At 38.7% G+C, this 27,798-nt stretch overlaps 1 protein-coding gene across 1 annotated transcript in view; it reads right to left on the bottom strand.

Moving 5' to 3' along the window:
* The window catches only part of IFT88 (intraflagellar transport 88), a 130,135-nt gene that overhangs the window by 54,473 nt on the left and 47,864 nt on the right, over window positions 1-27,798 (bottom strand). The window contains 7 exon segments of the mRNA XM_017859227.1: window positions 1,188-1,303; window positions 2,539-2,689; window positions 4,743-4,851; window positions 7,531-7,717; window positions 14,526-14,612; window positions 19,754-19,853; window positions 24,986-25,072. Coding sequence (XP_017714716.1) covers window positions 1,188-1,303; window positions 2,539-2,689; window positions 4,743-4,851; window positions 7,531-7,717; window positions 14,526-14,612; window positions 19,754-19,853; window positions 24,986-25,072 — 837 coding nt within the window.

Below are 27,798 nucleotides of genomic sequence, written 5' to 3' on the forward strand. Positions count from 1 at the left end.
ATGTTTACAGCAAAGACTTGGAATCAACCCAAATGTCCATCAGTGACAGACTGGATTAAGAAAATGTGGCACATATACACCATGGAATACTATGCAGCCATAAAAAAGGATGAGTTCGTGTCCTTTGTAGGGACATGGATGCAGCTGAAAACCGTCATTCTCAGCAAACTATCGCAAGAACAGAAAACCAAATACCACATGTTCTCACTCATAGGTGGGAACTGAACAATGAGATCACTTGCATACAGGAAGGGGATCATCACACACTGGGTCCTATTGTGGGGGTGGGGGGGATAGCATTAGGAGATATACCTAATGTAAATAACGAGTTAATGGATGCAGCACACCAACATGGCACATGTATACATATGTAACAAACCTGCACATTGTGCACATGTACCCTAGAACTTAAAGTACAATAAAAAAATATATATTTTTGAATTTTTTTGAATCAGATACATATAAAACATTCTGATATACACTTAAATACATTGAAAACATTTTAATTTTTAATATATATCAATTATAAATTGAAATCAACAAAACCGTTTTGTATTAAGACTTTTAGAAATGAAACTTTTGTCTTAGGACTGAGATAGTCATTTTCTCATTGATAAAGAAATAATTGTTTGCTGAGGTATGAGTAAGAAAAACACATAAAGAAAAGTACCTCAAAGAGGATATTTTAAAATTCTAAGTCTATATTTATCACAATAAATACCATGTCAAATGGAATAAAATATAAGAAAATAAAAATAATTTGGCCAGACGCAGTGGCTGTAATCCCAGCACTTTGAGAGGCTGAGGCGGGTGGATCACCTGAGGTCAGGAGTTCGAGAACAGCCTGGACAATATGGTGAAACCCTGTCTCTACTAAAATACAAAAAATTAGCCGGGCGTGGTGGCACATGCCTGTAATCCCAGATACTCGGGAGGCTCAAGCAGAAGAATCGCTTGAACTCCGGAGGCAGAGGTTGCAGTGAGCCGAGATCATGCCATTGCACTCCAGCCTGGGAAACAAGAGTGAAACTCCGTCTCAAACAAACAAACAAACAAAAATAATTTATGAATGTCCATCCATCAACATCTGTTCTTCAATGTACTAGGTCTATCAGATACTAATTCTAGGGATTAAAAAAACTCAAGACATGACATCAACTAAACATAAAATCCTAATGATTACTTACTGCATAAGAGAAGCTCTTTCAAAGTACTGAATGGCTTTTTCCCAAAACTGGGTGTCAATGTAATAGGCTCCAAGCCACTCAATGACTTCAATATTACAAGGAAAATACCTATATGACTGGAAAAATATATGGAATGTAACAATACAACTTCAATGGCAACATGTAATTTACTTCTTGAATACTTTACCTATTGAATAAATTTATCCAATATGACATTTCTTAATAAAGGAGTATGAGCTGTCCTAAGTACTTTGTAAATTCTGAAACTATATAATATTTAGAAAACCTAAGCTTTGCTTGACACATCTTTCAATTATCTGTAAATACTTTTGCTATAACAATATATGAGCTGAGTTCAATTAAATATTTAAAAGAATAAAAAAGAGATGCAAATCGTGCTTCAAGAGAAAAATGAATTTGTACTTCTTTTTATTATTATTATTAATTATTATTATTTTAAGACAGTCTTGCTCTGTAGCCCAGCCTGGAGTGTACTAAATGTGATCTTGGCTCACCACAATCTCTGCCTCCTGGGTTCAGGCAATTCTTGTGCTTTAGTCTCCTGAGTAGCTAGGGTTACAGGCATGCCACAACCACACTTGGCTAATTTTGCATTTTAGTAGAGGGGGTTTCCTCATGTTGGCCAGGCTGGTCACATACTCCTGGGCCTCAAGTGATCTGCCTTCTTTGGCCTCCCAAAGTGCTGGGATTAAAGGTATGGGCCACCACGCCTATCCTTTTAGCATTATTATTTTAGAGATGGGGTCTTGTTATGTTGCCTAGGCTGGTCTTGATCTCTTGGTCTTAAGCAATCCTCTCACTCTGGCCTCCCAAAGTGTTGAGATTATAGATGTGAGCCACCACACCCAGATCTATTTCATTTTTTTTCATTAAAGCAAGTAAAAACCTACCTTCAGGCCGGGCGTGGTGGTAATCCCACCACTTTGGGAGGCTGAGGCGGGCAGATCAGCTGAGGTCAAGAGTTCGAGACCAGCCTGGCCAACATGGTGAAATGTCCCTTTACTAAAGATACAAAAATTAGCTGGGCGTGGTGGCAGGCGCCTGTAATCCCAGCTACTCGGGAGGCTGAGGCAAGAGAACTGCTTAAACCTAGGAGAAGGAGGCTGCAGTGAGCCAAGACTACACTACTGTGCAGCAGCCTGGGCGACAGAGGAAGACTATCTCAAAACAAAACAAAACAAAAACTAATTTCATTTTCCAAGAATGCTTTATTTTAAATAAATCATTTTAAAACTGGGAAGATCTTCTAAAATTTCAAAGCCTTGCTTCCGTCTTTATAACAACTAATAAAATGCTAAAACACAGAAGGAAATTAAGATAACACACCTACCTCATAGTAATATTGAAATGCTTGAGATTTATCTCCTTCATGATCATATAATTCTCCCAGTTTAGATAAAACTTGAGGATCGGTTGGAACAACACTGACCACCTGCATTAGCCATTCAATAGCTTGACTGGGATTTTCCATTAATTCATATCTTAGGCCATGTCAGTTAAGGAAAACACGTTTTCTAAATTCATTAATCAATAAACAAACTTAAAAAACATTACAGTAACAATATTTCTTAGGCTACAGTAATGTGCTATTGTATACTGTTTCCTCTGGATTTCTCAGGGGTGGAGATGGAATGCAGCAGTACTGTGGAGGTAACATTCTTACTCCCTAGGTATAGCCTGCTTTCCCTTTTCCTTCATTACTATCCACTAAGATCAACTCCCAAATTTCTGGTAGAATTATTCAAAGTATTGTCCAAAAATTGTCCTTAATAAAAATGTCCTGAATGTTGCATCCAGTTATTCTCTCTCTCTTAACATGTTCAGCATATTAAGGGAATTACTTTCATGTGTTTTTCCTGTGAGTTTTCCCTAATTAGATTATAAACCCAAGGATAGTGGGTTTTTCTTTTTTTCTGTAGCTTTCTTTAGTACCTACTAAGTCTTCTGTGTATATACAAATAATTTATTCATACCAATACTTTTTGACTAATTACTATTTATTTTATACATATTAGATATCTCAGTGAAATGAAGATATTCCAATCCAAAGTTTATTGAAAAAGAAGCACTGTTTTCAATGGTGACAAGTGTGATACCAGAAAACCTACTGTTTTAATAACAAGTGTGATACCACAAGAAAAAAAAAAATGGAAATGTACTCAGTCTCAAATATATCAATTGCTTGACTTGATCCTAGCTGATCATGAACTGGGTAGTAAAAGATAATGACACTGCCAGTTTCAGAGAAATTAAATGAACAAAACAAAACAAAAAGACTACCAGGAGTAACTATGATGCTATCTGATCTAAAACTAATTTTTTTTTTTTTTTTTTAGGCAGTCCAGCTCTGCACCCAGGCTGGAGTGCCATGGCACTATCTTGGCTCACTGCAACCTCTGCCTCCCAGGTTCAAGTGATTCCCCTGCCTCAGTCTTGGGAGTAACTGGGATTACACGTGCCTGCCACACCACCTGGCTAATTTTTGTATTTATAGTAGAGATGGGGTTTCACCATGATGGCCAGGCTGGTCTCGAACTCCTGACCTCAAATGATTCGACTGCCTCGGCCTCCCAAAGTGCTGGGATTACAGGTATGAGCCACTGTGCCTGGCTTAAAACTAAAATTTTTAAATAAAATTCTTTATCAAAAGTACAGCAGATGGTACTTAAAATTATTAATGGTACACCTCACAATATACACAATTTTCTAAACGTATTTGTATAAAATTTAAATCAAGATAACAGTAACCTGAAAACCCACCTAAGATGTATAACGCTTCCCAATGTTGTGGCCAAAGCTTACTAAAATAAGGAGAGAAATTAAAGTGCTTTTCAAATAGCACGAAAAGCATTAAAAACATTAACATTTCAGCTTTTTTAACCAAGAGCAGGGCTTATTAAGAAAGCTACGTGTTGTGGAAGAAACTGATATGAGGGCAACATTTTATAGTTCTACAGTCCCCTGAGTTTGAAACATAATACTGATACACATAGTATACATTCAATAAACGACTATTAAATGAACAGAATGAATGAGTGAGTTCATATGAAGAATTACGTAATTTTAGAGGGTAACAGTCTTTGGACACCTCATTATAGCCACAGGTCAGTTAAAAAAATAAGAAAAATTATCCAAACTCAATCAAAAATATGAATCAGTAATAAACAGTATTTTATTTAGTAAGTTAGTGCTTCAATGATACCCTACAAGCTTTAGAATTAATACAATGTTCTAAAGCACCAAACTGACTTTCAATGAATGGCTTATATGTACCCAAACGTCATAATTACTTCAGTTATTTTCAAAATTTAATAAATAATAGTTTTAACCATTAATTCCTCTTTCAATGCAAATGACATTTTAAAATAGCACTACTCAAATGATTTTTTTATCACATGATAATCTGCTAGTTAGATTATCCTCATCACTTACTTCAAATATTATCCTCAATTACATTAAACTTATTTAATAATTGATCTTCAATCACCAATTGAGATAATTAATAACTGTCCCTAAGTTTTTCAAATAAGATACATATTTGCTATCTGGTAAAGAACTTCCGCACTATTTCGTAGGATTGCATGAAGTTTCAGGAAACAGTCCAAAGCCTCATCCAGCCGATTTAGTTTCTCATAGGTAAGGCCTTAAAAAAAGAAAAAGAAAAAAAAGAAAACCTATAAGCATAATTATTGGTATTAATTTATTTAACGTTAACAGAATAAATCTCAAAATATATGTAAATATTTATCCAGAAGAGAAAATGAAGATGAACTGAGGTTTTTGTTTTTTGATACAGGGTCTCACTCCTGCTGCCCATGCTGGAGTGTAGTGGCGCAAACATGGCTCACAGCAGCCTCGATCTCCCAGGCTCAGATGATTCTCCTACCTCAGCCTCTCAAGTAGCTAGGATTACATGCGTGTGCTACCACGCCCAGTTAATTTTTTGTATTTTTAGTAGAGACGGGATTTTGCCATATTGCTCAGGCTGGTCTGCAACTCCTAGCCTCAAGAGATCCACCTGCCTCAGCCTCCCAAAGTGCTGGGATTACAGGTATGAGCCACCACACCCGGCCAACTGAGAATGTTTTTAAAGAATAATGTTAGGGTGGGGATTCTCCACTGGCAGACACCAAAAGATGCTACAAAGCTGCAGTGATTTTAAAAGTGTCGTGGGGGGCAGGAATAGACAGACCAATAGAACAGAACAAATAGTTCAGAAATGCACTCAATTAGAGAGTTTAGTTAAAGACATTTAAAATCAATGGGGAGGAAAATGCTAGTAATAAGTGGTGCCAGAACAACCGACTAGACATTATTATTTTTTTTTGTGGGGGGAGGGGCAGAGTCTTGCTCTTTCGCCCAGACTGGAGTCCAGTGGCTGATCTTGGCTCAGTGCAAAATGCGCCTCCCGGGTTCACGCCATTCTCCTGCCTCAGTCTCCCGAGTAGCTGGGACTACAGGTGCCTGCAACCATGCCCAGCTAATTTTTTGTATTTTTAGTAGAGATTAGGGCTTCACTGTGTTAGTCAGGATGGTCTCCATGTCCTGACCTTGTGATCCGCCCGCCTCGGCCTCCCAAAGTGCTGGGATTTACATGCGTGAGCCACTGCACCCGGCCATTAATTTTTTAAAATGTAGATTCTTATTTCATAAAAAATGAACTCAAAATTTTGAAACTCAACAGAAAAAACAAAGCTATAAGAAGAGTATGAAAAGAAAATATAGAAAAATGATTTATAATCTTAAGGTAAGAAGGGCTTCATAAAGCAATAAACAAATGAATAAAGCAATAAACACAATTTTTAAAAATGACAAATTTGGCCAGGCGTGGTGGCTCACGCCTGTAATCCCATCACTTTGGGAGGCCGAGGCAGGTGGATCACTTGAGGTCAGGAGTTCGAGACCAGCCTGCCCAACACGGTGAAACCCTGTCTCTACTAAAAATGCAAAAAATTAGACTGGCATAGTGGAGCGTGCCTGTGGTTCCAGCTACGGCAGGAGAATCACTTGAATCTGGAAGGTGGAGGTTGCAGTGAGCTGAGATCATGCCACTGTACCCCAGCCTGGACAACAGAGCGAGACTCAGTCTCAAAAAAAAAAAAAAAGATAAATTTTACTATATCAATAATAAAACAATTCTTCCATAGAAGAAATAAGAAACAAAGTTAAAATCTAAGCAACGGAGAAAGGAGAAATATTTAATAGTTACAAAACAAATAAATAAGGATATATCTAGGAAGCAAGCTCCTGTATGAAGACCTTTGTCCTCTCTTCAATGCTCTCTTCCCAGATACCCAAGTGGTCATAGCCTCCCTTCCTTCAGTGACTTGAAACATACATTCTCAATGAGGCTCTCCCAGACTCCACCTAAAATGGCTAATTCCTTCTTGCCTCCCCTGTTCTTCAAGGTTGGCAGTAGGCCTTCCCTCCTCCTTCAGGCAGGAGATTAAAGAGTCTTTTCTGGGAGGAAAGATACAATTGACTTATGGGCAGGTCTCCAACTAAACAGACCAGACCAGACAGATGCCCTACAGCAGAGTACCAACCCATCAATCTCCTTCATGGACCTAGAGAGTCCACTCAGTTTTTAGCCATAAACTCCTGACATAACATAGAAAGGAGAATAAAATAAGCAAACCAAAGAAAGCAAAAAATACCTAGGCAGGGAGAAGAAAACTTCAGAAGAAACGTTATTAAGAATCCAAGAGACAAGACCCAGTACTGCACGGACATGCGTTTGCAAAACTGCAAATTCATGCCCGGGGTGATGTTCATGCCCGGGGTGATGTTCATGCCCGGGGTGATGATGCCCCACTTCAGGCAACCTCTGAAAGGCGGGGAAGAGAATGTGATGGTGGTGAGACTCCATGGCTTGTAATATTTGGCTTATTAAAAACAAAATCTGAAGTAAAGATGCAAAATGTGCAAATGTGTTAACTGGGGTGACAGGTACACGGGTATTTATTTCTTGTGTGTACTTTTATGTATGTTTGAAATTCCATCTATCGGCAAAAGTTAAAAAGAATGATAATATCCAGTATTGGCAGAAATTTGGGAAATTAGGATTATACACTGTGATGGAAAAGCCTTTTTAGAGGGCAGTAGAGCAAGCCTGATCCAAATTTTGCAGTGCATAGCTCCTGAATCATTAATTCCATTAAAATAAACTATAATCTAAGAGGCAGTAGTCTTCAATTTTCTGTTAGAAGGAAGTCAACTCCTCCTCCTAATGTGTTCGAGCTCTTTAAGCAAAACAAAACAAAAACAAATACAAAGCAAAAAATAAATAATTTAAAAAGCAATTTCGCCTTGTTTTACTTACCAATATTATAAAGCGCTTCAGTACAAGAAGAATCATTTCTTAGAGCCTCTTTATAGAATTCAGCGGCCTTCTCATAATCACCATTTGCAAAAACTGTATTACCTTTATTAGTAAGAGCTGCTGGATTATATCTATCAGAGTTCACAGCTATATCTGCATAGCTGCTGGCTTGTGCAAAATCCTTTCCCTAAGTAAAATACATATACAAAGTACTTGAATTTCATGAAATACTTTTTCTGACTGTTCTGAGATTACAGACATAATAAATAGACTTTCTGAGATTACAAATATAATGAACAAAAATATTTTACGTATCTTGGTCTTGATAGTCTGATTCTACATAAGAGTTTTACTCATCAAGCTCAACCACCCAAGCTTCTTGTGATTGACTTCTCCAGTCTCATGGTTAGAATAACAACACTATTTATATGTAGGTGGTTCCATGCTCAACGCCCAAATTCCATGTCACCATTTGCTGCAGCGCTCCCCCTCCCACTTGAAGCCCTGAAATAGCTGTCACAAAAGCACTACCCTTCCTGCCCCTAGCACACTGGCTGCATCACCTACTAGGTCTCTGCACTGGTGGCAATCCATTGTTTTTTTCCGTCTCCATGCCAAATGCTCTGTCAGGGCCTTGCCATCATTCACGTGAGCTACAGGAACCTCTGTTCTTAAATATCATGACCATCTGTGCCAGGTCAGCTTGGTTAAACCAGGAACTACATTTCTAAGAAGCTCCTTCACTATTAGGCTCTTGTCTAGACTTGGCCAAAAGAGGAACTTGTGTGACATCTGGAATGCAGACCTGAAGCAGTGGCCTTTAGTCTCTGAAAGGCTTTTTCTTGTCATCAGATGCAGGACTGATGCAGAAGTGTCCATGGGTACCAGCTTCTCCTCACTCACTCCACTCCATGGGCAGCTCTTCTTCCTGACTATGCCATCCCTGCTCCATGACAGGGTTTGGCTGTGGCCCCCAGAGGAGGCAGCTGCACAGAGGTATCTGCTTCCCACAGAACTCCCCATGAAGGCCCTCTGGGTTCTACTGTGGCAGCTGGATGTGTGCGGCCACTCACTGACTGATGGTAATTCCTCCTCAGATCTCCAGCTCCCCTACTACACCGTCACCACCAGGGCTCCTTCACAACTGTGTAACATTAAATTCCCATGCCCCTTCTCCCACGTCACTCACAGTGACCGTCCTTGGTTAAACTTTGTAAAAAGTTTAGATATAACTTATATATAATAAACCTGACCCCTTTAAAATGTAGAATTCTGTGGCATTTAGTAGGTTCACAAAGTTGTGCAACCACTGTCAATATCTACTTCCACCCTCAAAAGAAACCCTGTACCCATTAGTAGTCACTCCCCATTCTCTTCTGCCCCCCAGCCCCTGGCAACCACTAATCTGTTTCCTGTCTCCATGCCTATTCTGGACACCAAATATAAATAGAATCATAAAATATGCAGTCTTTTGTGTCTGACATCTTTCACTCAGCATATTTTTAAGGTCCGTCCATGTTTAGCAGACATCTGTGCTGCAGTCCTTGTAAAGGCTGAATAGCGTCCCACTGTGTGGCTAGCCACCATGTCCTTTATCTACTCATTGTTGATGGACACTTGGGTTGCTTCCAGGCTCCTTTATGGTTACTACAAATAACGCTGCCATGAACATTCATGTGCAAGTTTTTGTGTGAACTCTGACTGAACTCTGAAACAAAAATTGGTACCTACAAGTGGGGTGCTGCTGTTATAAAAACATGTAACATTGTCTTTTGGACTATACAGCAGGCAAAACTGAGAAAAGCTGTGAGGGGCTGTGTTGGGGACTGGAGAGATGGTGGAGCATGAGTGAGCCTGCAAAGGCAGAAGGAATCATCAGAGGCTGGATAAAGAGCAAGCCGCACTGTCACCGTGAAGCACTGACACAAGTGGCACCCACAGAGTGGGTTGAAGGACAGGAAGTGCACCTGATAAATATGCCCGCGTGGCCAAGGCAATTTCTAGGCAGGATGCTGAAGGGCCAATGAACTGATTTTAACTGGGTATATAACTGATCAGGTATAGGAAGATAAAAATGAGCTAAGGAGAGAACTGTTCAGTTTGCAGGTAGAATTTCGAGAAAATATAGAAGAACTAGGACTCGCTAAGGTAGAAAATAAAATTATTTCATGTCTCCAGTTTCTTGTGGTGGCACAAGATTCTCAAAGTAGAACCTGGTGGCAGGTTAGGGAACAATTCAAAGGTGTGGCTGTAATACCTTTCGTAAACATCTCACAAAGATTTAAGGTCATACCTAGCAGACCTTCTCTCCCAGGTAGTGAAACGGGCTTCTAAGACACTTCAAGGCTCTGTTCTACAGCAGCTTATACACCTAGTGGGAAGGAGTCTGTCCTGAAAAGAATTCTGGATGCAGCTGTTGAGACATGTGGGAAATCCTAACAAGACTTAGAAAAAACCCTCCAAGGTTTTAGGGGAGTTGTACTGACTGTTGCTAGTTTGGATTAAAGGCACAGATAGAGTCCAAAATGAAAAAAGCTCTCTGTGTCCCAAATGTCTCAGGGCAGAACACAGACTGAGAAAGTTTATCAGCTGCAAACACAGGCTATTTCTTTCTCTTCTTTTTTTACATTTTACTTTAAGTTATGGGATACATGTGCAGAATGTGCAGGTTTGTTACATAGGTATACATGTGCCATGGTGGTTTGCTGCACCCATCAACCTGTCATCTAGGTTTTAATCCCCGCATGCATTAGGTATTGGTCCTAATGCTCTCCCTTCCCTTGCCTTCCACTCCTTGACAGGCCCCAGTGTGTGATGCTCCCCTCCCTGTGTCCATGTGTTCTCATTGTTCAACTCTCGCTTATGAGTGAGAACATGCAGTGTTTGGTTTTCTGTTCCTGAAACATAGGCTATTTCTTATACAAAAGGAAGATGCTCTCAGAAGGCAGAGCCAAGAGTCATAGAGGAAAAAGAATTAGGGGGCCACTTCGAGGGAGCAGAGCTGGGCCCTAATCAAGGAATATTCCTTTTTCTCAGACTAGGGAGCACTGGCCACACCTGCTTTGCTAGGTTTCAGAATCATTAAGGAAAGTGACTGTGATGTGCCTCCATCCCTCCGCTTTGGAGATGAGTGTCTTACAGGGGATGAGTGCCATGTCTTTTCATTCAGAAATCTTTGGATCAAGAAGAAAGAAATTGTGCCTGAGAAAGCTCCATTTCTTGTTTTTTTGTTTGTTTGAGACGGAGTCTCATTCTGTCGCCCAGGTTGGAATGCAGTGGCACGATCTTGGCTCACTGCGACCTCTGCCTTCCAGGTTCAAGCAATTCTCATGCCTTAGCCTTCCGAGTAGCTGGGACTACAGGCATGCACCACCATGCCTGGCTAATTTTTTATATTTTTGGTAGAGACAGGGTTTCACCGTGTTTAGTAGAGATGAGGTTTCACTATGTTGGCCAGGCTCAAACTCCTGGCCTCAAGTGATCCATCTGCCTCAGCCTCCCAAAGTGCTGGGATTACAGGCATGAGCCACCAAACCCAGCTGGAAAGCCCCATTTCTATCCAGACCTGATGTAGATCCTGGCCTTTGAACCTGATGCTGTGGTGGAATGAGACTCTGAGAGTCTTAGGAGGGCTATGAATAACTGGGGTCTGAGTGCAGGCAGTGGTAGATTGTTACAATAATGACTTCAGTGGATCACACCTCCCAGGATTCATGCATGACTCATTCAGGTATGATTCTCCCTCATGTTTGTTTTGTTCAATAAAATAATAACAAACTCAATGCGCTAATACACACCTGTGTACTGGGGTTTGTTCTGATGGAACCCAGTCCCACCTGAGAAGGCTGGGATCCCCTGCTGGAGATGCTCTGAGGGAAGACTGAGTTGCCCTGGCCAACAGTTCAGCTAAGTGACAGGCATGAGATAGGAATTTGGAACATCCAGTCTCAGTTATGCCTCAGAGGATGGCAGCTGCATGAGTAAGGCCAGGCAAGCCCAGTGAAAGAAGCATCCAGGTGAACCCAGCTCACTGGGTAGAATGTAAGCAAATACCTGGTGATTTCAAGCCACTACGGTTTGGGGCAGTTCATTACACAGCAAGAGAAAATAGATACAACTATATGCCGGATACCAACAATATACTTTCAACTACATATCATATAAAACTACATAGGAGACTCATCACTTGGCCTCAAAACATTCTTGATTACAACCATTTTCTTCAGAACCAAGTGTAAGAAATTGCTGATGAGATGCTCTAATAGCTCTGCTTGGTTGATTAAATTTAACAATTCTCTTTGCTTCTTTAAATTTTCTATTGGTCTCCTCCTGCACAGTCATCAAACTTGGTAAAGATCTGGTGACGAACTGGGTCAAAAAATTCATTAGTGATTTTCTAAATTCAAAATTTAATGGCCATGATAGACACCATCCTTCACCCCGTGGACTTGCCCGTCAGAGCTGCTGGAAGTGCTACTGGCCACCAGCCTCAGCAGGCAGCCCTCTCTGGAAACTGGGTGGAAGACAGAGGCATCTTGTCCCCCTTCCTAGAGATGACCCTTTTTCGGGAGGCAGGCCACATCCAATGGCTGGCTGGTATGGGGGTACAAAGGCCCACCCTCTCTCTTTTCCTGCCTCCTTGTGAAGAAGGTGCTTGCTTCTCCTTCTGCTATGACTGTAAGTTTCCTGAGGTTTCCCTAGCCATACAAAAATGTCAGTCAATTAAACCTCTTTCTTTTATAAATTACCCAGTCTCGGGTATTTCTTTACAGCAGTGTGAGAACAGACTAACACACCTCCTGTCTACTTGTTTCCATCATTACAAAAAATGTTTAAATATATTTAAAAAGAAACTCAACATCTTTTCCCCCAATCAGCACCCCCGTCTAGACATGTAACTAACTGGTACCACTCTCCTACCAGCAGATTGAAGCACTGGAGTCATTCTTCAACCAGGGGTTTGGATCTCTTTCTTCATCTTTACATATATGAGGGATATGATACCTTTCCACTAGCAACAGCAGTTCAGCACAGCAGTGCTTCTCAGTGGTGCACAGATCAGAAGCTCTAAGAGGGACTGGAAACATGGTTTAATAAAATACCATGACTTTTTTTCTCATTTGTTAGTAAAGAAATGTTTAATAAGCACCTGTCATCAGCAAGGCACTGTGCACAATACAAAGCTGAAGCTGATGGGCTAATGGAGAAGAATCACATATAAACCATTAAAATACAATGCTGTAAGTGCAAACAAAATATTCTAGGAGCACAAAGGAAGGTGAGAATATCTGCCAAGGAGAGTCAGGAAGGCTTCATATTTCAGTTGGGTCATGAAAGTAAATTTAAACAAGGGGTTGGATAATGGAATATTCTTACAATAAGGGCAGTTCTTGGAAATCTGTTAAGCCCATTCCTATGCCATTATTCTGAGCAAAACTTAAGCAAAACCCAAGACGCTGGAAATTCGAGAGTTAGTGGCTAAGGCAGAGTTAAGGAGTTGTGGTAGCCTTCTAATAGTTTACCACCCAGGTATATGGTGAGGTTTGGGTTGCTGTCATGCCTTCATCTGGACCCTTCCGTGGCCCTGCCACCTCAGCATCAACAGTTATTCCTAAGGAAAGCTCTTATAGGCTTCTTCTACACGCAGGACAAAATTAAATCTCAGATCATTTCCTCTAAGAATCATAGAATGACAGAATTGAAAAGGATACTGAAAAATTACACAGTTCAGTTGTTTCTAACCTCCAGTCCTTAAAATCGTAGAGGTTCTCAAAATGACAAATGAAAATCTACAATTTTTTTTTTTTTTGAGACAAGGTATCTGTCACCAAACAGGAGTACAATGGCACAATCATGGCTCACAACAGCCTTGACCTCCTCAGCTCAGGTGGATCCTCCCACCTCAGCCTTCTGAGTAGCTGGGACTACAGGCATGCACCACCATGCCCAGCTGATTTTTTGAATTTTTTGTAGAGACAGGCATTGTGTTGCCCAGGCTGGTCTCAAACTCCTAGGCTCAAGTGATCCACATGCCTCAGCCTCCCAAAGTGCTGGGACTGTAGGCTTGAGGCACCACACCTACCTATAATCAATTTTCAATATTCAGAAAAAGCCTACCAGAAATTCTGAATTTTCTGGTGAAAAGAAATGACTCTTACACACACTTCCCTCCCAACACTTTCTTGCCTCTGTATTTTTGTTTAGTCCCCGTCTCCCTACAAATGCCCCTTTCTATATTCTGACCTGCAAGATCCAACTCTCTATGAAATCTTTCCTGAAAGCCCTAAATTAGAATGTTCTTTGCCTCCTCTGAATTTCTGAAGCACTTATTATCTATGTTAGTTTATTGTTCTCTACTTTAAACCTTCCTTCCTTGTCTACCTCCTTTGTTCCAAAGACAAGAACACTCCCCTTTAGGGAGCTTTTAGACTTTTGGTAGTCCCATGATTGGCATCCAGTAGATGGTCAATGAAAGCTTGTTAGAGATGATACTCTGGAACCTTACATAAATCTTTTAACCTGTCACTTTCTTTACTAATAACACAAAGGAGTTGAAACACATCTCTAGCTCTTCCAGCTGTACGTTCCATAATCTATGATGTGATACTTATCACTACAATTTTTCTCCCTCCCTTCTCCTTCAGAGATGGTCTTCTCACTCATGTCTGCCAACTCAGCCCCTGGCCTGGCACTTGTCCTGATCAGATCCTCTATACACCTCAGTCCACTTACTATTCTCCACCAGTATTCTTTGGGACTTCTCCTTAGGCATGATCCTCAGGTAGAAATTTAGCAATACAAAATTAGCAATACAAAATTAGCAATACAAAATTAGCAATACAAAAAAGAGTTAATCATATTAGCATATGATTAACCATTAAAATAGCACATATAAACCATTAAAATACAATGCTGTAAGTGCAAACAAAATATTCTAGGAGCACAAAGGAAGGAAGGTGCTAACATGATTAACTCTTAGTAGTAAAAAAACTTACCATATAATACAGGGCTGAGAGATTGGTCGCAGCTGCACTTTTCACTCTACTGTCCTTTTTTTCCAACACTTTTAAGATCTCTACAGCCTAGAAATAGAATATCTGAAGGTTACTACCATTATAATACCACAGTACTCAAGCTGATGGTTGGGGAAAAGATCAGTGTTCCTGAAGGGTACGACCAGGGAAGGGCACAAAAGGGGTGGATTAACATGTTCAAGAAAACAGATTACAAGAAGAGAATTTCATTTGAGAACTAGAATTTATAAAAAAGAATAAAATGGAAATTCTGGAATTAAAAATATAATCAAGACAACAGAGCTGAAGAGAGGCCTGGCGACTGGAAGAAAGGTCAGTAGTAAGTAATGAGCCTTGGAAGGCTGGGCATGGTGGCTCATGCCCATGATCTCAGCACTTTGGGAGGCTGCGGCAGAAGAACTGCTTGAGGTCAGGAGTTTGAGACTAGACTGGGCATAGGCGTGAGACTCTGTCTAAAAAATAAAAATATGATAACAATAATAATAATAATAATAATAATAATAATAATGAGCCTTGGGAGTCATGGGATGCAGCTGAGTGTTTATCCTGCATAACGGGGTGGGCAATGAGGCCTTGAAAGGTTTTGCCTAAGAGACGTGATCAAATTTGATCTTTACAAAATAATTCTGAGGTTTCTGCTTCTGGCCATGACTGACCAGCCTATAGAAGACCATTCTTTGACGGAGAACAACTAGAAAGATTATAGAAAATACTAAAAATATTTTTTGAAGGCACTGTAGAGCTAGCAAAGCAACCAGGACTTCAAGGCCAAGGTCCCAGAAAATGTTCAGACTAAATGAAGCATGGCAAAATAGATGGCTAAAAAAGGTTCCTAGAAAAGAACACAAGAGACTTATGGGAGCATAATGAAAAGGTCTAACGGAAATGTAATTGGAGTTTCAGAAGGCTAAGAAGGAAAAATGGCACGGAATTTTTCAAAACCAGTAACAGAAAATAATTCTGGGAGTATTACAAAAGTGATCTGAAGTAGATCCAAATATAATTACATTTTTAAATCATGAGAAATGAAAGTATGTTTTTAACTACCTGGCAGGTCTGAGACAATCCTAACCAAATAAGATGTGTGGAACGCTCAGACACTTTACATGAAAGGTAAATGAGTATTCAACCTAGAAATTGCTACAGAATATCAGAAAGAAAAAACAAGGTAGAGAAAGGCACTGGGTCTTCCTTCCTTCCTTCCTCTTAAAACACATTTACTGATTAGAGGACCGGACCACTGACTCTTGGTGCCTCCTGCTCCTAGAAAGCAGCTGTGTACAAGCAAAAGTAACCATGTTAGCGTTTATAATGGTTGTCAGCTACAGCTGTTGCAAATGTCTGACAGATTCTGAGATGTGGGCTCTTCAGTGTTTGACCTCAAATGAAGTACCAGTAGGCACACTGACTCAATTTTTTTGAAGGACAGAAGATTTTAAAACATTCAATTTCAGATACTTTGGTTAGAATATGAGTAAATTGTTATCCTTTTATTTGTATTATTTGCACAACAAAGTTGCCAAGCAAATTATTCTTTTAAAGGGTTTTTGATGACTTCAAAGAAAACTGATGGAAGTTTCTAGGTCAGCAGTTTACAATTCTACAAAGTAAACACTGGAAAAGAAAAACCCAAACATTGTATCCTCACTTTCAAGATTCTATCATTTGCTTTCTTGGAAAGATATTATAACACTGCCACAAGTTCCTTAAATTTACCTAAAAAATAATTGCTGCTAATACTGCTTATCCTATAGAAACTACCTCGCTGATTCTTTATACAACCTCCACAACTATTAATATAAAAGCTACCACTATTTTGAATCTCTAAGTTTTATAAGTTTTATAAGCTGCATTTCACTTTAAATAAGAATTGAAATAGTTTAATCTTCACTTTTAGACTGTGTCACAATAATATAATAAAATAATAATAATAATAAAACAAATATATTACTTTGAAATATAAGGCACTTGGACAGGTGTAACTCATATACCAATTAAACTCTCCAAAGTGTACAGGAAAAGAAAGCTATTCTCTACAACATCCAAAAAACAATACAAAAGAATGCTAACAAGCAATAAAACAATTTTTTTTCAAAAAAGGAGTGTTATAGTCCTTTGTATCATTCCTTTTAGAAGCGGCCATTTACATTATAGTCAAGGAAATGTGTTAAATTTTTAAATTTTGATATATACTACTTTGTAACTCATTAATAACAATATTTTAAGGCTATATTTAACATCAAATCTATTTTCTCCCAAAATGGTTATTATGAATCCAAAAAACAGTGCAATCCAAAACTATTACTTAAAAAACTTGGCAAAGGTATTTACAACGTAAAACATCCTAAATGGATGTCATGTGACAAACTAAAACACTTCATATTATACGTTTCTAAACTATGATCTATTCTAAAAGGCGACATAATTATTCTAATAAAAGGAACACTCTTGGGTATTTTTTGGCTCAAGTTTTGTTTTGAAACAGGCTGTTTTCATAACTGTTCTCTACATGTCCATAAATCTATATAAAATACTTGTTTTAAAAGTAGAATATTGTAAGTTTATTTATAAATGGAACTGATAAAAGTGCAGTCAAAATGGCAAAACAAAAAATAAAAACAAACAATGTTAGCTTGCTTGTTTGTTTCCCTGAAAACAATGAGGAAAAGGGATCTGTGTCTGTCCTGGTCTCCTTTCCCAGCTGATGCCATCTAGCTCCTGGCTTCAGCATTCCGCTGAGCCTGCCCCTACACTGAAACTGGCCTCCAGGCCAATGGCTTCATTTCATCCACTTTGGGCTTTTTGGCAGAGTCTATTTTTTCAATTACAAAAGTGGCTACAAACACCATTATTATCAAAAAGACCCATACTCTGATTTCAGCATCTTTTCCTGAAAAAAAAAAAAAAAAAAAAGTATTTAGAGCTAACTCCAGAACTATATCCTCACAGAAGTCATAAATTTTTCCTTTTCACTTTGAATTGTAAATAAAGTAGTTGCCATCAAATGATTATTATGAGATATGTCAACTTTTTCACTTAATAACATTTCTTTCAAACTAAGATTGTATTATACCCACCTCATAATACTTACAATATACAAACAAAAGAAAGACAGAGTGAAAGCAGCAATGATGAAAAGAAAGCAGAAATGGCATTTAAAAAAAAATCAGTAAACCAATTGATATTAAAAACTTGAAAATGCAAATGGAACATAAGATATTTTGAACGAGAATAGCTAGGAAAGCACAGATAGTAAGATCTGAGTTCAATAGGTTTTAACATTTAAAAATTAGAGTGTTTATTGCTTAATAAACATAGTTTTAAAACATGAGCTATGACAATGCATTCTTAACCTTTTTTTTTTTTTGAGATGAAGTCTCACTCTGTGCAGTGGTGGGATCTTAGCTCACTGCAACTTCCACCTCCTGGGTTCAAGCAATTCTCCTGTCTCAGCCTCCCAAGTAGCTGGGACTACAGGCACACACCACCAGGCCTGGCTAATTTTTGTATTTTCAGTAGAGACGGGGTTTCGCCATATTGGTTAGGCTGGTCTCAAAACTCTTGACCTCAGGTGATCCACCTGCCTCGGCCTCCCAAAGTGCTGAGATTACAGGTGTGAGCCACCACGCCCGGCCTCTTAACCCTTTCTAAAAAGATCATTTAAAAATAAAATGTCAAAGGAAAACTGTGCAAACATGGTTTTCTCCATTTTGTCATCTATTACAGTACATGTCACACACAAAATTTTTTTGTCCATATAGCACTTTAGCAAGATAATAAAGACCAATTTGATTCACGTCACTTCCATATAACAAGCATTACGACAACGTTAGAGAGTCACTGGAGGCATTCTTCATGACCAAGGATGTGATGATCAAATGACAGGACAGACACTTTGAAAAGTCTTTTTCAAATGTTTTGTAAATGCTCAAAAAATTAAGCTCAGTAAATTAACATATGCAATGGAGCCACCCCACAGTACTACATTAATTATTACACTTATTTCATGAACACTAGGGTTGCTTTTTCCTACTCTCACATTCTTTGAGTAGATAGTATTCTCCCCACTTCCTTTGTTAGTCCTTTCTGTTGTCTCCCAGAGCAAAAAGTTCTCTAAATAGGAAGACAAACTGAAATCACAGGCTTGGGAGAGGATGTGGGAAAGATGCTATCGCTTTCTCTGGTCCTTGCTCTCTGGATCTAACTGCGAAGAGCTGAGTTTTCTAGTTGCTGGCATATAATGACACTAACCACTGGTGTTACAGACCAGGACATCAAGTCATTCTGTTTACTCTCTTTGGTTATCCCTCTTTCTTACAGCTGTCTAAGCTTCCTGATTTTGTGTCAGCTGTGTCCTAACTGAGAGACTGCTGAAGGGGGAGCACCCACTCTACCCCCACCCAAGGTAGCAAGGGAGCAGCAGTGCCAGTGAGAGATCTGCAGGGTTCTAAAACCCCATACAGCCACGTATGGACCCTTTCATTCCCAATGCAGTGTCAATGAGGAAACCAAACACATAAAACCGACTACAAGGAAGCTGCTCTGGTGAGGATGGCAGGCTCCCGGCTTCCCATGCTCCCTAGCATAATCAGTGTTCCTAAACACTTTATGCTTTGGGGAACACTTTGAAAACCTCTAGGGTAAAGTTAATCTCTGGAATAGAATATGGTTTATAATTTAGCAACCATGCTATACAAAGAAAGTATTTTAAGAAACAACGGCCAGGCACAGTGGCCCACGCCTGTAATCCCAGCACTTTAGGATCACGAGGTCAGGAGATCAAGACCATCCTGGCTAACACGGTGAAACCTTGTCTCTACTAAAAATACAAAAAATTAGCAGGAATGGTAGCGGGTGCCTATAGTACCAGCTACTCGGGAGGCTGAGGCAGGAGAATGGTGTGAACCCAGGAGACGGAGCTTGCAGTGAGCCGAGATCGCGCCACTGCACTCCAGCCTAGGCGACAGAGCGAGACTCTTGTCTAAAAAAAAAAAAAAAAAAAAGAAACAACAGACAAAATTAATAAAAGTTTAAAACTACTTTAATGAAAATTATGATAAAATAGAAATAAAAATATTAAACTTCAGAATAATCACAGATAACATTATTCTAGAAAGGAGTTTCCCTGTTTTTATTGCTTTGACCAATTAAGATATGGAATTCCATCTGAAAAGTTTTTTAAAACTTACCTGGTTATAGTCCTTTTGTCTCAAGTATGTAACTGCTTTGTTTATTTCCAGATCATTGGCTAGCTCTACATATTGAGAAGCTTTCACCACTTCCACGCACCTATAAGGGAAAGCATAAAAAAGCTTACTTGATTTCGTTTTAGTATATTGATGCTGTTGGTTTTCTTAAATGTGGCTTTTCAAAGATTTTTTAAAGGGTCCCTAGTACTCTGTAAAGGTAAGAACTTGATTTGCCCCAACACAGGTTTTAAATTACTGAAGTCTTCAGTTCTAAATTACTTTTCTTACCCAATTTATCATTAGCCTATTTTAATTTCTAATCAATTTAAGTAAAATTGGATTGATATCTACATTCTCATTTTGAATTAACTATTGTAACAATTTCAATGTGTAACAGATGACAGTTTCCATATATTTTTCCATCTTAAATGCTCTCATGGTGAGAAAAATTCTACAGAACTTGTAGAATATATTTAATTTGTGTGCCAACTTAAATAGATCTGTTTATGAAAGCACAAAACATTTGCTGTTTACTCTATATCAGGGGCAGTGCTAATTGCTTTACAAGCTTTAATACGTTTAACCCTCACAACAACCCTAAAAGGATTATTTTAATTTTATAGATAGGAAAATGGAAGATCTGAGATCACGTTGATTATAACAAATGTACCACACTGGAATGGCATACTGGTGAGGGAGGCTCTAGGTAGGAAGTGGGGAAAGTATATGGAAACTCTGTACATTCTGCTCAATTATGCTAATAAACTAAAACTGCTCTAAAAAAAAAGTCTTTTGATTTTTTACTTTTTTAAAAAAGTCTTTTTTGTTTTAATCTCAGCAGGTTTTTGGAAAATCGACAAGTTGGTTTTAAAATCTATGTGGAAATGAGAAAAACCAAGAATACTCAAGGTAATCCTCAGCAACAAGGCTGGAGGACTTACACTGACTGCTCTAGTGTGTGCAGGCTGCTATAACGAAATACCATAAACTCAGCCGGGTGCAGTGGCTCACACCTGTAATCCCAGCAGTTTGGGAGGCCAAGGTGGGCAGATCACTTGAGGCCAGAAGTTTGGGACCAGGCTGGCCAATATGGCTAAATCCTGTCTCTACTAAAAATACAAAACTTAGCCACGTGTGGTGGCACTGTGCCTTTAGTCCCAGATACTTGGGAGGCTAAGTTACGAGAATTTCTTGAAACTAGGGAGGTGGAGGTTGCAGTGAGCCGAGATTGCACCACTGCACTCTAGCCTGGGTGACAGAGCAAGACTCTGTCTAAAAAACAAACAAACAAAAAAAAACACCAAACCATAAATTAGGTAGCCCAAACAACAGACATTTATTTTTCACAGTTATGAAGACTGAGAAGTCCAAGAACTAGACGCCAGCAGCAGGGTGGGTGTCTGGTGAGGGCCCACTTCCTGGTTCACAGAATGCTGTCTTTTTGCTGTGTCCTCACATAACAGTAGGGGCTAGTTAGCTCTCCAGGGTCTCTTTTTATAAGGGCACTAATCCCATTCAAAAAGTGTCCTACCAGCTGGGTATGGTGGCTCACACCTATAATCCCAGCACTTTGGGAGGCTGAGGCAGGCGGATCACGAGGTCAGGAGATTGAGACTATCCTGGCTAACATGGTGAAACCCCATCTCTATTAAAATACAAAAAATCAGCCAGGAATGGTGACGTGCGCCTGTAGTCCCAGCTACTCAGGAGGCTGAGGCAGGGGAATTGCTTGAACCCGGGAGGTGGAGGTTGCAGTGAGCCAAGATCGCGCCACTGCACTCCAGCCTGGCGACAGAGTAAGACTCTGTCTCAAAAAATAAAAATAAAAATAAAGCGACCTACCTTCATGTCCTAATCACCTCGAAAGGGACGACCTCCTAATACTATCACCTTCGGGGTTAGGATTTCAACATATGAATTTTGGGGGAACACAAATATTCAGATCATAGCACTCCAGATATCAAGTGTTACTATAAACTATAGAAATGTAAGCAATGTGGTTTGACTGCAAGAGTAGAGAAATGGACCAAAGGGATTGAATAAAGAGTCTACAAACAGACTAATGTATAGTCACTTGGTATATGTCAAAGGTGACATTACAGTGCAGTGGAAAAAGTAAACTATTTTCCATAAATGATGCTGGGTTAACTGGATAGCCCTATTACAGAAAAGAAAAGAGAGAGAAAAGAAAAAAAAAATCTTAACCTTACTTCATACTACACACAAAAATCAATTCCATAGAGATCCTATATCTAAATGTGAAAAGTAAAACCTCTAGAAGAAAACATAAGAAAATATTTTCATGAAGTTGGGGCATGCAAAAGCTGCCTTAAAAGGACACAAAAAGAACTAACTAAAGAAATACAAACAAGGGCAAAAGTCTTGAACGGGAACTTCTCAAAAAATAATATTCATATGGCAAATAAACATACAAAATCAGCTGTCAGTGAAATGCAAATTAAAACTACAATGAGATGCCACCAGTATGGCTGGCTAAAATGAAAAAATACAAAATACACCAAGTATTTGTAAACTATTCGAATTTTCATGCACTCTTGGTGGGGGTGTAAACAAGTATAGGAACTTTGGAAAACTGTTTAGCGGTATCAAAGCTGGACATACACGCACGCTAGGACCAAGCCATTTCACTCATAGGTATACATCGAACAGAAATGTAGGCACCACCCACCAAGAGACATGCACAATTGTACCATAATATTGATAGGAGCATTTACAACAGGTACAAACTGCCAATCACAATGCCCAGTCACATTGAAATGGATACATTTTTACATATTAATACCATGAACTACTAGATAGCAATGAAAATGAACAAACCACAGCTACATGCGAGGACATGGACAACACTTACAAACATAGAGTAAAAGAAGTCATATGCAGAAGAATATGTACAGTACGATCCATTTATATAATGCTTTTAAAACCTGGCAAAACTAAATTATGGATGCCTGCTTAGGTGGTTAAAGTATGAAGAAAAGCAAGTAAGTGATTATCATCAAAGTCACTCTTCAGGGACATCAGTCACTCTTCAGAGTTGGGTAGCCAGTGATTAGGATTGGCATTTTGCAAGGTGCTAACAATGTTCTATTCTTTAAATTTTACTTATTAGGGTACGCAATGGTTAAATGTTCGTTTGTATTGTGATGTATCATTGAGCTGAGTTACCATTTTGGATAATTTTTTGTATGTTTATATTTAACAAACATAAACAAATCCAGAAAAAAGGTTAAAAATAATGTAATTGTATACAAATAAGTTAACAGAAATACAGTAAGAATGCCAGAAGAATTCATAGTAAAATTGCAAGTAATTGCAGAACTAAGTTTTCTCTTCTGTTTTCAGTAAAACTGTGGAATTATGTGTAATTTCCATTATACATGACAGTTACCTGGACAGCATTAAAAAATATAGATGCTCTATCCCATTTAAGACCAACCGAATACCTATTTTTAATGAGTTCTTCAGTCAGTGGCATTCAAGAACTATTTGCATAGTATAGAGCAATAGTTCTGTATGTGGGATTTATATCACAGAACTCCCTAGGAGTCTTTATAAATACTGATCCCTCTGTCCCAACACCCAGAAATTCTGATTCAACTAGTCTATGGTGCAGCCTGTGTGTTAGGACTATTAAAAATTCCCTGATTTTAATATGCAGTCATAACACCGGTAAAGAGTTACAGTATAGTAGGTATCAGAATCACTTGGGGAGGCTTGACGCAAACGCAAATACTCACTCCAGACCTCAGAACCCTGACTCAGATCTACAGAGAAAGATGTAGGGAGCCAGATTATCTGCACTTTTACCAAGTAACCAGGACAATTCCAGTGAACAACAATCATATGCTACATAAGAAAGTTTTGATCTGGCCAGGTGTGGTGGCTCATGCCTGGAATCCCAGCACTTTGGGAGGCCGAGGCGGGCGGATCATAAGGTCAGGAGATCGAGACCATCCTGGCTAACATGGTGAAACCCCGTCTCTACTAAAAATACAAAAAATTAGCTGGGCGTGGTGGCGGGCGCCTGTAGTCCCAGCTACTCGGGAGGCTGAGGTGGGAGAACAGCATTAACCCGGGAGGCAGAGGTTGCAGTGAGCGGAGATTGTGCCACTGCACTCCAGCCTGGGTGACAGAACAAGACTCCGTCTCAAAAAAAAAAAAAATGCTTTGGTCCAGGACCAACCACATAGACAACAGTGGTCCCATAAGATAATGGCGCTGAAAAATTCCTATTGCCAAATGACATCCTAGGTGCTGTAACGCTGCATCACAACTCATGTGTTTGTGGTGATGTTGGTGTAAACAAATCTACCGCACTGTGTCAGTCTTATGAAAGCACAGCACATACAATTATGTACAGTACATAATACTTGATAATAAACGATTATGTTACTGGTTTATGTATTTACTGTACAGTAAGGCATCGCTTGATGATGGGGATATGTTCTGAGAACTGTGTCATCAGGCAATTTTGTCGTTGTGGAAATATCATAGGGTGTACTTACACAAACCTATATGGCATGGCCTATAACACACTGAGGCTATACAGTATAGCCTACTGCTCCTAGGCTACAACCCTCCACAGCATGTTACTGTATTGAATACTACAAGCAAATATAACACAATGGTAAGTATTTGTATATCTAAATCTATCTGAACATAGAAAAGGTACAATTAAAATAGGGTATAAAAGATTTTTAAAATGTCATGCCTGTATAGGGTGCTTACCATGAATGGAGCTTCCAGGAATGGAAGTTGCCTTGGATGAGTCACAAAATAAACTCTGAGTGAATGTGAAGGCCTAGGCTATTACTGCACACTTTTCTACGACTGGCAGCAGGTTTGTTTATAGCAGCATCACCACAGACAAGTGAATAATGCATTATGCTACAATTTCGAGACAGCTACAATGTCGCTAGGTGATAGGAATTTTTCAGCTTCCTATCTTACCAGACCACTGTTATATGTGTGGTCCATTATTGACTGAAATGTGGTATATAACTATTTTATTTACAAAATAACATGAGTAATAAGAAAAATATCTTATTAGGAACTTTAAAATAGCTTATATTAATCTTAACATATAATATTATCTGCTTGATAAATATGAATCAACATTTATATTCATTTTTCTAATGACAATATTAAATTTAAAAGTATAAATTATGAAAACAACCATATCCATGCAGTATTATAGACTTTTTCTCTTACCAATCATAACCTGCAGCAAAAGATGTTTCAATTACAGGAGCAATGAGTTTTGCAGATGTCATAATGTATTTTTCTGCCATGGCTTTCCTATATCAAATAAACCAAAAAGTTGTGTTTAGAGATACAGTATAAAATAGTTTGGATTTATTTCCTAAAATTTAAGTGTAAACATTATCTATCAAAACTAACATACCACAAAAGCCTACTAAACAATGGACAGCTACCATAGAAATCTATTTACGATTCAGGTTTAAAACCATGACTAGGAAACATGATTAGCAAGCTATGATTGCCTGCTGGGTCAACGGTGTTCATTTCTTTTCTTTTTCTGCTTTATGATGTCATCTGACAAACTGAAAAGATACTGGAGAAACACAAGGCCTTGCAGCGGAACTTACATAGCCTACACTGCAGACAGGAAAGTAAACAGTGAAATTACCACTGAAGAAATTGTGTGTGGTAAAGAGTAAAACTGAATTACTACTTGTTGCTTTTGTGTGTATATATGTGTAGCTGTATCTATGTGTATGTATATATATGCACATGTACATATATAAAATGTGTATCGTCAAGGTTACTGGAAAATCCCCAAGTGCTTTTCAAAGTGGATATACCAATTTATAGTGGTAGGTAAAAGTTCTCTTAGTCATTTCTTCTCGAATTTATATGTAAGTAGTGGTTTTTAAAATGGACTCAAAATGTATATACTATTTTATAACTTGTTCCTTATACCATGTTATATTAATACAGAAATAATCTTTCCAGGCGGGGCGCAGTGGCTCACGCTCGTAATCCCAGCACCTTGGGACGCCAAGGCAGGTGGATCACAAGGTCAGGATATTGAGACCATCCTGGCTAGCATGGTGAAATCCCGTCTCTACCAACGACACAAAAAATTAGCCAGGCGTGTTGGCAGGTGCCTGTAGTCCCAGCTACTCCGGAGGCTGAGGCAGGAGAATGGCGTGAACCCAGGATGCGGAGCTTGCAGTCAGCCGAGATTGGGCCACTGCACTCCAGCCTGGGCGACAGAGCCAGACTCCATCTCAAAACAAACAAACAAACAAAATAGTCTTTCCAAGTCATTAAACATTCATCTTGTTATTCTTTCTTTTGAACTTTGAGACAACTGTAGATTCACATGCATTTGTAAAAAATAATGGAGATTCCATGTACCCTTTACCCAGTTTCCTCCAACAGTAACATCTTTCAAATATCACAAGATTACTGTTGATACAGTCAAGACACAGAATATTTCCACTCTATTTCCATTCCTTTGTTTCCCTCCAACTCCCACCCCTTCTTCATCTCCTAACAACCACTAATCTGATCTCCAGTTCTACAATTTTATCATTTTGAGTGTTATATATAAAGAATAAGATTATATATAATCTTCTGGAATTGGCTATTTTCACACAGTATACTTCCCTTCAGATCTATCCAAATTGTTGCATGTATCAATAGTTCATTCCTTTTTGTTGCTGAGTAATATCCATGTTATATGTCAACTGTTACAGAAAAAGCATTTGACAAAGTTCAACACTCACTCATCATAAAACATAAGAAATAAGAGAGCTTTCTCAATATTACTGAATCGTGGTTTTCCTTCGTTTGTTAGTATGGTGAATTACGTTGAATTAAAAATAACGAAGCAACCTTGCAGCCCTGGAATTAATCCTACTCGGTCATGGCGTGTAATTTTAAAAACATATTTCTGAATTTTTAAAAAACAGCTTGATAGGGATATAACTCATATACCATACAGCTCACCCAATATAAAGTCTACAATGCAATGGTTTAGGTATATTCACAGATTTGTGCAACAAGCACCACAATCGCTTTTGAAACATTTTCATCATCCCAAAAAGAAACGCAAGTGTCCATTAGCAGAGACTGCCCTGTGCCTATCCAGCCCCTGGCAACCACTAATCTACTTTCTGTCTTTATAGATTTGCCTCATTTGTACCTTTCATATAAACAGAATCACAAAACATGTGGTCTTTTTGTGACTGGCTTCTTTCATTTATCATATTTTCAAGGTTCATCCGTATTGTATTGGTTGGTGCAAAGTAATTGCATTCAATGGGAAAAACCGCAATTACTTTTGCACCAACCTAATAGCATGTATCAGTACTTCATTCCTTTATACGGCTGAATAACATTGCATATTATGGACAGATCATATATTATTTATACATTCATTAATTGTTGCACATTTGGATTATTTCTATTTTTTGATATTATGAATAATATCACTATGAAAATCTGTATACAAGTTGTCATGTGGACATAGATATACTCTAATAACTTTTGGGTAAATATCTAGAAGTAAAATTGCTGGGTTATATGGTAAGTCTATGCTTAACCTTTTGGGGCACTTCTAGGCTGTTTTACAAAGCACCAATTTATACTCCCACCATCAGCATTTAAGAGTTCCAATTTCTCCACACTCTTGCCAATACTTGTTATTTTCTTTTTTATTACAGCATACTAGTAGGTGTGAAGTAGTATCTCACTGCATTTTCAGCTGCATTTCCCTACCAATTACTGAAGTTCAGCATCTTTTCATGTGTGTATTGGACATCTGTGTATCTATTTTGAAGAAATATCTATTCATATCTTTTGCACATTTTTAATTGGGCTACTGGCCTTTTTATTATGAGTTGGACATTACCTATATAATCTAGAAATAAGTCCCCTCTCAGATATATCATCCATAAATATTTTCTCCCATTCAGTGGGTCGTCTTTTCACTCTCTGGATAGCGTCCTCTGAAGTATGTAAGTTTTTAATTTTGATAACGTCCAGTTTACCTA

Source organism: Rhinopithecus bieti, unplaced genomic scaffold, assembly GCF_001698545.2.
Source record: "Rhinopithecus bieti isolate Rb0 unplaced genomic scaffold, ASM169854v2 scaffold_3057, whole genome shotgun sequence".
In the NCBI taxonomy this organism is placed as follows: Eukaryota; Metazoa; Chordata; class Mammalia; order Primates; family Cercopithecidae; genus Rhinopithecus; species Rhinopithecus bieti.